General features: G+C 57.1%; 1 protein-coding gene across 1 annotated transcript in view; it reads right to left on the bottom strand.

Moving 5' to 3' along the window:
* Positions 1-13,709, bottom strand: part of fer1l4 (fer-1 like family member 4) — a 527,478-nt gene that overhangs the window by 249,849 nt on the left and 263,920 nt on the right. Inside the window, exon 25 of the mRNA XM_072515422.1 lies at positions 1,424-1,558. Coding sequence (XP_072371523.1) covers positions 1,424-1,558 — 135 coding nt within the window. The remainder of the gene's footprint in view (positions 1-1,423; positions 1,559-13,709) is intronic.

Here is a 13,709-nt window from a genome sequence, read left to right as displayed (position 1 = left end):
ATCCATATACACCACATCAACTGCTCTACCCTCGTCTACCTGTTCAGTCACCTTCTCAAAGAACTCGATAAGGTTTGTGAGGCATGACCTACCCTTCACAAAGCCATGCTGACTATCTCTGATCATATTATTCCTATCTAGATGATTATAAATCTTGTCTCTTATAATCCCCTCCAAGACTTTACCCACTACAGACATGAGGCTCACCGGTCTATAGTTGCCGGGGTTGTCTCTGCTCCCCTTTTTGAACAAAGGGACCACATTTGCTGTCCTCCAGTCCTCTGGCACTATTCCTGTAGCCAATGATGACATAAAAATCAAAGCCAAAGGCCCAGCAATCTCTTCCCTGGCCTCCCAGAGAATCCTAGGATAAATCCCATCAGGCCCCGGGGACTTATCTATTTTCAGCCTGTCCAGAATTGCCAACACCTCTTCCCTACGTACCTCAATGCCATCTATTCTAATAGCCTGGGTCTCAGCATTCTCCTCTACAACATTATCTTTTTCCTGAGTGAATACTGACGAAAAATATTCATTTAGTATCTCGCCTATCTCTTCAGACTCCACACACAACTTCCCATCCCTGTCCTTGACTGGCCCTACTCTTACCCTAGTCATTCGCTTATTCCTGACATACCTATAGAAAGCTTTTGGGTTTCCCTTGATCCTACCTGCCAAATACTTCTCATGTCCCCTCCTTGCTCGTCTTAGCTCTCTCTTTAGATCCTTCCTCGCTACCTTGTAACTATCAAGCGCCCCAACTGAAACTTCACACCTCATCTTCACATAGGCCTCCTTCTTCCTCTTAACAAGAGATTCCACTTCTTTGGTAAACCACGGTTCCCTCGCTCTACGAGGGATCATAATTTCTCAATAAGAATTATACCAACCAGCATTTTGAGAATTGTCCCCACCATTACTGTACCCAGTGTTATTCAGTGACAGACCCATCCCCACCAGTACTGTACCCCAGTGTTATACAGTGACAGACCCATCCCCACCAGTACTGTACCCCAGTGTTATACAGTGACAGACCCGTCCCCACCAGTACTGTGCCCCAGTGTTATACAGTGACAGACCTGTCCCTACCAGTACTGTACCCCAGTGTTATACAGTGACAGACCTGTCCCCACCAGTACTGTACCCCAGTGTTATACAGTGACAGACCCGTCCCCATGTATCCCAGTGTTATACAGTGACAGACCCGTCCCCACCAGTACTGTACCCCAGTGTTATACAGTGACAGACCTGCATTGTGCTCTCTCCAAAATGAATGCTGGTATAGGAATATAACATCTATTATCATGCAGTGTGAGTTATTTGCAATTCAGGATAATAACTTTAATGCCATCCAGCATTAATACTCCTTTACCCGGTGACAATTCTGCTGTTATTCTTTTCTGAAAAATGTTTTAGAACTCACCCTGTTGTCATAGTCAAAGATATTGATGATGATAATGGGAGGATCATTCTTCAGTTCCTCTTTACTTCCCTCGATCAGAATTTGATCAAACAGCAACATCTCAGACCACATTGGGGAAAGCGTTTCTTCCAGATACTGTGGAGGAATTTTTAAAAATGTTACATTTGCGATGACTTTTTTTTCAATGACAAAAAATGTATTGAAACTACAGGGGCTGGATTCTCCGATTCTGAGGCTACGTCCGGAGCATGTGTCTAGTCTTATGACCAAAAGGTCAGCACCACCCTCGCACCGTGCTCTGCCCAGTGGGGGGCTAGCAGCCGCACCACGTAAAGCCTTTACCTGCCGATACGGACGGAGAATTGCCGGGTCCGTGGCCGTGCATGCGCACGGCGGTGACCTGCAGCAGCCGTGCCTACAACATGGCGCCGGCCACGTGGGGACACTGCCTGCCAGTTAGTGCCCCCCTGATACGCCCACGCCATCCCTGGACCACCCCTACCAGTCTGTCGGACCCCGCCGAAGCCCCCTCTGCCAGCAGAACGGTCCTCCCCCACCTCCGACTGTGGTGGCGCTGGACACAGTCCGCAGCCGCCACACATGGTCCCCGAAAACTGTGAGCACACATGTCCCACGCCATCGGGGACTCAGCCCATTGGGGGCAGAGCATCGGGGTGGCCCTCAGGTGACGTCCTGAGGCCGTCCCAATGGCGTGCGGCGTACTCACCAATGACGGCGGTTTTGAGGGGGCGTGGAGTTCCACGACAGCAAAACTGGCGTCGCACCTGGACCGGATCCACGACAGTTAAGGGGCAGCACCAGCACCACGTGGAACACAATCGATTCCGATGAGAAACGGTACTGGATTCGCCGGTTTAGCGATTGACACTCAGGAGGCTGACAAGCTGCAGCCGCATAGACACACTGCACTCCCAACACACACCATTCCAGCCAACAAGATAGCAGTGAGGAGAGCGGCCCCAAGATTCACCAGCGCCTAGCTGGAGACTCCAGGAGAAGGCTGCGCACAACCACCAGTAGCGGGAGAAGACATGGCCCAGTCACAGCAGGCCATGGCTGGGGACGTCGGCGGCATTGCCCAGTCACTAGTTGATGTGACACAGGCCCAGGTGGTGGCACAGGCACAGTGTGATGCGGCGCAGTCCCAGATGGAGATGGTCCAGTCCCTGTGCTCCATGGTCATGAGCGTGCAGACCCTGATCGACACAGAGTGGGCCTCCAGGACTGGCAGTGTCAGGAGGCAGGGGATAGCTCCGCTCGCACCCCCATCCCATGGAGTAGCCCCGAGGGAGGAGGAAGTTATGAGGCCCGTGCCGGTGACTCCCTCAGGGGAGGTGCCGGAACACAGCAGCACCTCGGACTCTCTTCATCCCCCCCCCCCCACCGCCTCCTGTCCTTGGCACATCTGGTGGACAGAACGGGGCAGCACCAAGCCACCTGGGACACCTGAGCAGCAGCCGGGCCCATCCATGCCCAGTCGCCCCAGAAGACGCCGGGCAGCGGGGACCCTTGTTGCAGGGCGGGAATCACAGCAGGCCACCTCCACTTCAGAGGTACCGTCTGGGGAACCACCTAGGCATAGTGTTAGGGCTCATAAGGCCATCAAAGTAGACACCAGTTAAGTTGGCACGGGTGCAGGGTACAGTTTACTTATAGGGGCAAGTGCACAAACCTGTACACATGTTTTCACATTAAACACCTATTCACAATGTTACAAACTGCCTCGGTGCTATGTCTGAGGGGAGGGCTGGTCTGGGCTGGCCAAAGAGGGGTGGGGGAATGGGCGGACATTGTGGGTGGCCTGTGCTCCCCCCCTCCCTACTATGTGCTGGAACCCTAACCCGCCAACCCGACCCCACAGCCACCCCTGTCCACCCACCACCACTGCCCCCAGCCCTAGCAGAAGCCCCCTGAGCCAGTGGCATGGATCCCGGATGAGAGTGGCGGCGCTGGACACTGTCCGCAGTCATAGTCGGCAAGCCGGGGTTCCGACTGCTGGGACCATACGTGGCCCGCGCCGGCATAAAGTCAGCCCATCGGGGGCGGAGCATCGTGGGTGGGCCAGCCGATGACACGCCAACGGTCTTGTGACTGTGTGCGGCGCGTTTCCCGGTGATGCCGGTTTGGAGGGGAGGGAGAATCGCGGACCGGCGGCGCCTGCCCCTCTTTCGCCGTCGGAATCGATTCTCTGCCTGATCGCTGATCCCGATTTTGGCGTTGGCCTACGGGGAATCCCACCCTCTTTTTCTATTTGTGCACAATGACATTCAGATTCTGTCATGGATCTTGAAGCATGCTACTGGTTTCCAATCACTACCATTTTCCTGTTGCAGCAATACTGCACCCAGACCTCCTTCGATGCATCTGGTGAAATCTTGGTGTTTTTTGTTGGATTGAAAAAAGTTAATACTGGTGTTGTCACTGGAGTTTTCTTTCGTATTATCCATTCTTGTTCATGCTGTTCAGTCCAAAGTGAAGTTGTTCACTTTCTTCAGGATATCTCAGACAGGCTGTCTTTGCTGAGAGATTTGGATGAATTTTCCAATGAAGTTGCTCATGTCCAGGACTCTTAGTACTCCCTTTTCATCTGTAGGTCGAGGCATATTTATGATGGCTTGTATCTTCAGGTCATGAGGCTCTATTCTTTGAACAGATAATCTGTCTCCGAGGAACGTTATTTCCTTTACACCAAACTGACATTTCACCTTATTGAGTCGTAGCCCATTGCTGGGGCTGTTTAGCACAGGGCTAAATCGCTGGCTTTGAAAGCAGACCAAGGCAGGCCAGCAGCACGGTTCGAATCCCGTAACAGCCTCCCCGAACAGGCATCGGAATGTAGCGACTAGGGGCTTTTCACAGTAACTTCATTTGAAGCCTACTTGTGGTAATAAGTGATTTTCATTTCATAGAATCATAGAATTTACAGTGCAGAAGGAGGCCATTCGGCCCATCGAGTCTGCACCGGCTCTTGGAAAGAGCACCCTACCCACGGTCAACACCTCCACCCTATCCCCATAACCCAGTAACCCCACCCAACACTAAGGGCAATTTTGGACACTAAGGGCAATTTATCATGGCCAATCCACCTAACCTGCACATCTTTGGACTGTGGGAGGAAACCGGAGCACCCGGAGGAAACCCACGCACACACGGGGAGGATGTGCAGACTCCGCACAGACAGTGACCCAAGCCGGAATCGAACCTGGGACCCTGGAGCTGTGAAGCAATTGTGCTAATCACTATGCTACCGTGCTGCCCCTGAAATTTCATTTCATTTCATTTCCTCTGACGTTTTGTAAAACCCGAATGAGCCCGTCATTGTTCCCCTTGGTGCAACCTCAAATGATGATGTCATCAACGTCGACTCGAACCCCCTGAATGCCTTCACCAATGTGTTTCATCGCTCTGTGGAATATCTCTGACACTGAGGTTATGCCAAAGGGCAAACGAAGAAAGCAATACCTGCCAAAGGGAGTATTGAATGTACATGGTACTTTCTTCACCTAGCTTGAGCTGCAAGAATCCTTCCAAAGAATCAAGTTTGCTGAAATATTTTGCACCAGACATCTCACTTGTGGGGCGTCATTCTCCGCCCCCCCAGAGGGTCGGAGAATGGCCGTTGGCCGCCGTGAATCCCGCCCCCGCCCCCGCCGAAGTCTCCGAAGGGAGAAAAGTCGGCGGGGCGTTAATGGCGCCGCTGCCGCGGAGAATGTCACGGGTCTGCGCAAGGCAGCCGATTTTCGGCCTGCCGATATTCTCCCTTCCGGATGGGCCGAAGTCCCGTCGACGTGATGACCGGTCACGTCGACGTCAATCAAACCTCCTTTTCATCGGCGTGACCCGGTGCTCCAGGCTCACGCCGACCAGCGAGGAGGTGAGTGACGGCCTGGGGGGTTGGCTCTGGGCAGGAAATGGAGTGGCCGCAGACTGATTGCGTGAGGAGAGGTGTGTCTCGGCTTGTGTGTGTGTGCGGCTGGGGGGGGTGGTTAGAGTAGGCTGGGCTCCGGGGGAGTGCCGGGAGGGGGTCCGTGCCGGGGTGGAGGTTGGGGGGGGGTCCGTGCCGGGGTGGAGGTTGGGGGTTGGGGGGGGGTCCGTGCTGGGGTGGAGGTTGGGGGGGGTCCGTGCCGGGGTGGAGGTTGGGGGGGGGTCCGTGCTGGGGTGGAGGTTGGGGGGGGTCCGTGCTGGGGTGGAGGTTGGGGGGGGGTCCGTGCCGGGGTGGAGGTTGGGGGGGGGGGGGGTCCGTGCCGTGCCGGGGTGGAGGTTGGGGGGGGGGGTCCGTGCTGGGGTGGAGGTTGGGGGGGGGGTCCGTGCCGAGGAGGGGGATGGGAGGGCAAGTGAGTTGGTCCACCTGGCCAGGTGCCAGCCTCCAACAGTTGGACCCATGCGGTCCATGCCACCTGGCTGGGGGGAGGAGGGGATATGGGCAATGATGACATGTCGTCGTTCCCCTCCCCCCCACCAGGCCGTCATGTTTTCAGATCATCCAGCGATGTTGGCCGCCGTGGTGGCAGCCGCTCATGTCTATGTTGCCCTGGATGAGGAGGAGGAGGAGGAGGAGGAGGAGGAGCGTGCCAGAGAGGCGGCGCAGGCTGCCGCAGAGGGGCAGGCGGCAGCCGCCCAGGCTGGAGGGACACCTGACCGACAGGACGAGGAGGGGGAGGAGGACGTCGCAGCCCCACTGCAACGGAGGCACCTGAGGGCGCCCCGTGTGTACCGGCCCCGGCAGTCATACCAGGACCTCACGGACCGGGAATGCAGGAGGAGACTCCGGATGAGCCGGGAAACCGTGGCACACATCTGCCACCTGCTGGCACACCTGTCACCGCGTGGCACTGGCGGGGGACACCCTCTCCCCGTGTCCATCAAGGTTACGGTGGCCCTGAACTTTTATGCAACGGGGTCATTCCAGGCAACGAGTGGGGACCTGTCCGGCATATCGCAGACATCGGTGCATCGGTGCATCCGGGCAGTGACAGATGCCCTATATGCCATGGCGCACCGCTACATCCGCTTCCCCGTGGACCGGGCCAGCCAAGATGCCCATGCCGTGGGCTTCTCTGCCGTTGCCGAGTTCCCCATGGTCCAGGGCGCGATCGATGGGATGCACGTCGCCGTGCGGCCACCTACAGATAAATCGGGCCGTGTTCACTAATAGGAAGGGGACCTATTCGATGAACGTACAGGTGGTCTGCGACCACCGCATGATTATCCTGCACGTCTGCGCCCGTCACCCAGGCAGTGTACACGACTCATTCGTGTTGTCGCGGTCATCCATCCCCGGCATGTACGAGGGACGCCATCCCCGGCTGAGGGGCTGGTTGCTGGGCGACAGGGGCTACCCATTGCGATCGTGGCTGATGACGCCTATACGGAGGCCACGCAATGAGGCGGAGAACCGCTACAATGATGCCCATGTAGCGACAAGGGGAGTGATCGAGAGGTGCTTTGGCGTACTGAAGATGCGTTTCAGGTGCCTGGACCTCTCTGGGGGCGCCCTCCAGTATCGGTCAGATAGGATCGGCCGCATCATTGTGGTGTGCTGCGTCCTGCACAACATAGCCCAGCAGAGGGGCGATGTGCCGCAGGCAGAGGAGGGCGGAGTGGAGGAGCAGCAGGAAGAGGCCCAGTCCTCCCCAGATGAGGGGGATGGGGGCAATGGTCAGGGCAGACGGGGTAGACACAGGCGGGTGGCTGTCCACCGTTACCGGCTGGCCCAGCGGGCACGGGACAGACTGATAGACGCCCGCTTCATTGACTAGATGGGCGTGGGAATCGGGTAGTATGGCCACAGACCGCACACCATGGCAACAGCCGACCACCCACCCCCCCCCACCCATCCACCCACCCAGCACCCTCACCCCCCTCCCCAACCCCACCCACCCCACCCGCATGCACCCCCCCCCCCATTGCCGATCCACCTGCGGCACAACGGGCCGGGCTCACACAGTTGCGGGTGGACGCGTGTCTATTGCAGGCCATGGAGGATGATGACAACCCGCCCTGCGATGAGTTCCTGGCTCTACATCGTTGGACTATGTCTGACCCATGGCCACAGTACCACCATCCACCCGGACCATCCCTGCATGCGGCTGTGACACTGCAGCGCACGGTCCCGTCCTCTGCCCGGGGGATGTTGATGGCGGCTCAGGGGGAAGGGGGCAGACTCACCTGGGGCTGAGGTAAGACCACCCCTCACACACACACTTGCGCTCAACGTACATGACACCCCCGCACGCTTTGGACAGAGCACAAAGGCAGCTTCGGTAGGTGTAACATTGACTTTAATAACCAAAGGAGTTCATTCACGTGCCCTAGCCCCTAAAACTCATCTGTGCCCTGCACCCGTGCCAACTTACTCAGTGTCTAATTGTTTGGCCTTACGGGCCCTTTGACTACGTCTACGTGGTTCCCCAGACGGTACAGCAGAACTGGAGGTGGACTGTGATTCCTGCCCTCTGACACAGGATCCCTTTGGCGGCCGTTTCCTGGGGCGTCCTGGCCTAGATGGGCCAGGCTGTGGCCCGGGCGACTGGGATGGCGAGCTGCCAGCCTGTCCTGCCCGTTGCCCACCCGATGCACCTGGGATGGAAGGGGGGGGGAGTCCGAGGTGTCGCAGTGTACCGGGACCTCCCCTACAGAGGGAGCCGGGACGGACCACACCACCTCCTCCTCCCTCGGGGTGCCCGATGGCCCCCAGGCCTCTACATGGGTGGGGGATGCGAACGGACTGGCCATCCGACGCCCCCCCGACATCTGGCGCTGCCAGTCCTGGAGGCCCGTGCTGGTATCGACAGGGGTCTGCAGGTTTGCAGCCATGGAGCCCAGGGTGTTGGCAAACTCTGTCTGTGACAGTGCGACGCCGGCTCGCACATGGCCACTGGCGCCGATGCCCTCAGCGATGGCCTGCAGAGACTGGGCCATGGCCTGCTGAGACTGGGCTATGGCCTGCTGAGACTGGGCCATGGCGTTGAGCGCCTCTGCCATCTGGCAGATGGCTCATGGCCTCCTGTGAGAGGGCAGCCATTTCCTGGGCCACAGACGCCGCCTGCACGGAAGGCCCCAGGCCTCGCAAACCGTTCCCCATGTCTGACACCGTCGCACCCATTGCCTCCACCACGGACGCCACCCGTGCGGTGTCAGCCTGGGTGGCACGCATGACCGGCACCACTCCCAGCTCCTGGACGCGGGTGGACTCCTCCACCTGCGACAGCAGCCGCCGCAAGCCGCCCGTCACCCTCTTCGCTCGTCTCCGGGTCGGTGGTTGCATCGGATCTATGTGTGGGTGTGGTAACTGCAGGAACCCGGGACCCATCTGGGCGGCAGATGTTCGCTTGGGCTGGGCTGCCCTCCGACCGCCCGGTCCCTCTGCTGCTCCTACCTCCACCTGCTGTACCGGGACGGCTGTGTTGTGCGCACCAGTGAGTGTACCAGACGCCTCATCACTAAAGTGCCCAACTGTGGTGAGTGTTTCTGCGATGGTGGAGGGTGTTGGTGACAGCAGTGGCGTTGTGTCGTGCTCTTCGTCCCACTCTGAGTCCATGGCACTTTGGGGTGGGGGTTCGTCTCCACCCATCCACTCTGACTCACTGTCCGGTATTTCGTCTTCCTGGGTAGTGCTGTCCCGGGTAGGGGTGTCCTGGGTAGTGCTGTCCCGGGTAGGGGTGTCCTGGGTAGTGGTGTCCTGGGTAGTGGTGTCCTGGGTAGTGGTGTCCTGGGTAGTGGTGTCCTGGGTAGTGGTGTCCTGGGTAGTGGTGTCCTGGCTCGGATGTGACGGGGGCCTGTGGCTGCCCCCCTCATCGCTGGGTGGTCGCTCCCGCACGTGACGGGGGTGTCGTCTCCCTGTTGCTCCAGGTCTCTCCGTCTCCTGTGGTCTCCGAGGGGCATCCTGCGGGCGTCGCATGCTGGAGGGTGCGGGTCTCTCCGTCTCCCGTGGTCTCCGAGGGGCATCCTGCGGGCGTCGCATGCTGGAGAGTCCGGGTCTTTCCATCTCCCGTGGTCTCCGAGGGGCATCCTGCGGGCGTCGCATGCTGGAGGGTCCGGGTCTCTCCGTCTCCTGTGGTCTCCGAGGGGCATCCTGCGGGCGTCGCATGCTGGAGGGTGCGGGTCTCTCCGTCTCCTGTGGTCTCCGAGGGGCATCCTGCGGGCGGTCTGCATCTGCGGGGATGGGTGCCTGGATGTTTGGTCCTGTGATACACAATGAAGCATGCATGGTTAGACATCAGGCAGTGATCAGGTGATACGGGGGAGGGGGATATAGGGGAGGGGGGATATGGGGACGGGCTGTCGGTGGCTCACTCGCTATTACGCCCCCGACCTCTGCATCAGCAACCTCCCGGTCCTCAGGTCCGCCAGCCAGTTCCAGGGCCCTTTCCTCGTGTACGGTCAGTGGCCTCTCATCAGCGGGGCCTCCTCCAGTCCTCACATGCTCCCTATTGTTGTGTGCGCGCTTCTCCTGTGGGGGGGGGGGGGCAGGGGTAAAAGGCAACAGTGTTAGGCAGGTATATGAATGCACGCCATCGGTTGCGCGTGCATTGCAGAGGTTAAGGTTAGGGCTGGATTCACTTGGGGATATGGGGGAGGGGGGATATGGGGGAGGGGGGGATATGGGGGAGGGGGATATGGGGGAGGGGGGATATGGGGGAGGGGGGGATATGGGGGAGGGGGGGATATGGGGGAGGGGGGATATGGGGGAGGGGGGATATGGGGGAGGGGGGATATGGGGGAGGGGGATATGGGGGAGGGGGATATGGGGGAGGGGGGATATGGGGGATATGGGGGAGGGGGGATATGGGGGAGGGGGGGATATGGGGATATGGGGGAGGGGGGATATGGGGGAGGGGGGATATGGGGGAGGGGGGATGTGGGGGAGGGGGGATGTGGGGTAGGGGGGATGTGGGGGAGGGGGGATATGGGGGAGGGGGGATATGGGGGAGGGGGGATATGGGGAGGGGGGATATTGGGGAGGGGGGATATGGGGGAGGGGGGGATATGGGGGAGGGGGGATATGGGGGAGGGGGGATATGGGGGAGGGGGGATATGGGGGATATGGGGGAGGGGGGATATGGGGAGGGGGATATGGGGAGGGGGATATGGGGGAGGGGGGATATGGGGGAGGGGGGATATGGGGTAGGGGGGATGTGGGGGAGGGGGGATATGGGGGAGGGGGGATATGGGGGAGGGGGGATATGGGGGAGGGGGGATATGGGGGAGGGGGGATATGGGGGAGGGGGGGATATGGGGGAGGGGGGGATATGGGGGAGGGGGGATATGGGGGAGGGGGGATATGGGGGAGGGGGGATATGGGGGATATGGGGGAGGGGGGATATGGGGAGGGGGATATGGGGAGGGGATATGGGGGAGGGGGGATATGGGGGAGGGGGGATATGGGGGAGGGGGGATATGGGGGAGGCTCACCCTGCCTGCTCTGACGAGGTCGTTCACCTTCTTGTGGCACTGGGTGCCTGTCCGTGGTGTCAGGGCCACAGCGGTGACGGCCTCTGCCACTTCCCTCCACAGACGCCGGCTGTGGCGTGGGGCAACTCTGCGGCCGTGCCCGGGATACAGGGCGTCCCTCCTCTGCTCCACCGCGTCCAGGAGCGCCTCCACATCGCGTGACTCGAACCTCGGGGCTGAGCGACGGCCAGCCATCCAGTCGGGTGTTGCGGTCGGGTGTTCCGGTCGGGTGGGGGGGAGCAGCGCGGCCTTATGAGCCGTCACGCCGTGCAGCGCGTATGACGCTGCACGGCGTGAACCACTGCGCAAGCGCGGATCCCGTTACGTCGCTGCTAGCCCATTTCGGGCCGCAGACTATCGACCCATTTTTCCGACGTGACGCAAGTCGGATTCGCGCCGTTTTTTGCGCCGATCGGCGGACTTTCCGCCGATAACGGAGAATTTCGCCCGTGATCTCCGCTCTTTTAGGTACAGGAGCAAGAGCAAATCTTTTTATATTTGCAGTTAAGTCTCTGGGATCCTTGCATATTCAAAAATCACTTCTTTTTTTTTTACACAAATCATCGAATTGACCCAATCTGAAGGCTCTTGAATATTTTTAATAGTGCCAAGATGTGTCATCCTGTCTAATTCAGCCTTTAGACAGTCACGTAATGATGCTGGAACTCTTCTCGGAGCACATACCACTTGTTGAGCATCCTTTTTTAATTGAACCTTGTAAGTGAAGGTAAAACACCAAAACCCTGGAATATTTCTGGAAAAGCCGGCGCAATGGATTCCACTGATCCACTGTGTGTGATCAGTGCACTGTCAGTGCTGTACATTCTTCTCACCAGCTCCAGTGCTTCACACGCTTCATACCTAATAATGATTCACGGCCGTCAGCAACTATAGAGAATTTTAATTTGTGTACTTTATTTTTCACTTGTATGTTCACATTACCTGGGTAATGAACCAGGCCAGGTGTTGGATTTGGAGGTAGGAGAGCACTTTGGGGACAGTGACCACAATTCGGTGACGTTTACGTCAATGATGGAAAGGGATAAGTATACACCGCAGGGCAAGAGTTATAGCTGGGGGAAGGGCAATTATGATGCCATTAGACGTGACTTGGGGGGGGATAAGGTGGAGAAGTAGGCTGCAAGTGTTGGGCACTCTGGATAAGTGGGGCTTGTTCAAGGATCAGCTACTGCGTGTTCTTAATAAGTATGTACCGGTCAGACAGGGAGGAAGGCGTCGAGCGAGGGAACCGTGGTTTACCAAGGAAGTGGAATCTCTTGTTAAGAGGAAGAAGGAGGCCTATGTGAAGATGAAGTGTGAAGTTTCGGTTGGGGCGATGGATAGTTACAAGGTAGCGAGGAAGGATCTAAAGTGAGAGCTAAGACGAGCAAGGAGGGGACATGAGAAGTATTTGGCAGGAAGGATCAAGGAAAACCCAAAAGCTTTCTATAGGTATGTCAGGAATAAGCGAATGACTAGGGAAAGAGTAGGACCAGTCAAGGACAGGGATGGGAAATTGTGTGTGGAGTCTGAAGAGACAGGCGAGATACTAAATGAATATTTTTCGTCAGTATTCACTCAGGAAAAAGATAATGTTGTGGAGGAGAATGCTGAGCCCCAGGCTAATAGAATAGATGGCATTGAGGTACGTAGGGAAGAGGTGTTGACTATTCTGGACAGGCTGAAAATAGATAAGTCCCTGGGACCTGATGGGATTTATCCTAGGATTCTCTGGGAGGCCAGGGAAGAGATTGCTGGACCTTTGGCTTTGATTTTTATGTCATCATTGGCTACAGGAATAGTGCCAGAGGACTGGAGGACAGCAAATGTGGTCCCTTTGTTCAAAAAGGGGAGCAGAGACAACCCCGGCAACTATAGACCGGTGAGCCTCACGTCTGTAGTGGGTAAAGTCTTGGAGGGGATTATAAGAGACAAGATTTATAATCATCTAGATAGGAATAATATGATCAGGGGTAGTCAGCATGGCTTTGTGAAGGGTAGGTCATGCCTCACAAACCTTATTGAGTTCTTTGAGAAGGTGACTGAACAGGTAGATGAGGGTAGAGCAGTTGATGTGGTGTATATGGATTTCAGCAAAGCGTTTGATAAGGTTCCCCACGGTAGGCTATTGCAAAAAATACGGAGGCTGGGGATTGAGGGTGATTTAGAGATGTGGATCAGAAATTGGCTAGCTGAAAGAAGACAGAGGGTGGTGGTTGATGGGAAATGTTCAGAATGGAGTACAGTCACAAGTGGCGTACCACAAGGATCTGTTCTGGGGCCGTTGCTGTTTGTCATTTTTATCAATGACCTAGAGGAAGGCGCAGAAGGGTGGGTGAGTAAATTTGCAGACGATACTAAAGTCGGTGGTGTTGTCGATAGTGTGGAAGGATGTAGCAGGTTACAGAGGGATATAGATAAGCTGCAGAGCTGGGCTGAGAGGTGGCAAATGGAGTTTAATGTAGAGAAGTGTGAGGTGATTCACTTTGGAAGGAATAACAGGAATGCGGAATATTTGGCTAATGGTAAAGTTCTTGAAAGTGTGGCTGAGCAGAGGGATCTAGGTGTCCATGTACATAGATCTCTGAAAGTTGCCACCCAGGTTGATAGGGTTGTGAAGAAGGCCTATGGAGTGTTGGCCTTTATTGGTAGAGGGATTGAATTCCGGAGTCGGGAGGTCATGTTGCAGCTGTACAGAACTCTGGTACGGCCGCATTTGGAGTATTGCGTACAGTTCTGGTCACCACATTATAGGAAGGACGTGGAGGCTTTGGAGCGGGTGCAGAGGAGATTTACCAGGATGTTGCCTGGT

The sequence above is a fragment of the Scyliorhinus torazame genome, chromosome 8, assembly GCF_047496885.1.
Source record: "Scyliorhinus torazame isolate Kashiwa2021f chromosome 8, sScyTor2.1, whole genome shotgun sequence".
Taxonomy (NCBI): domain Eukaryota; kingdom Metazoa; phylum Chordata; class Chondrichthyes; order Carcharhiniformes; family Scyliorhinidae; genus Scyliorhinus; species Scyliorhinus torazame.
Note: the sequence above shows the minus strand (reverse complement) of the source record. Positions and strands in the feature narration are given on the sequence as shown.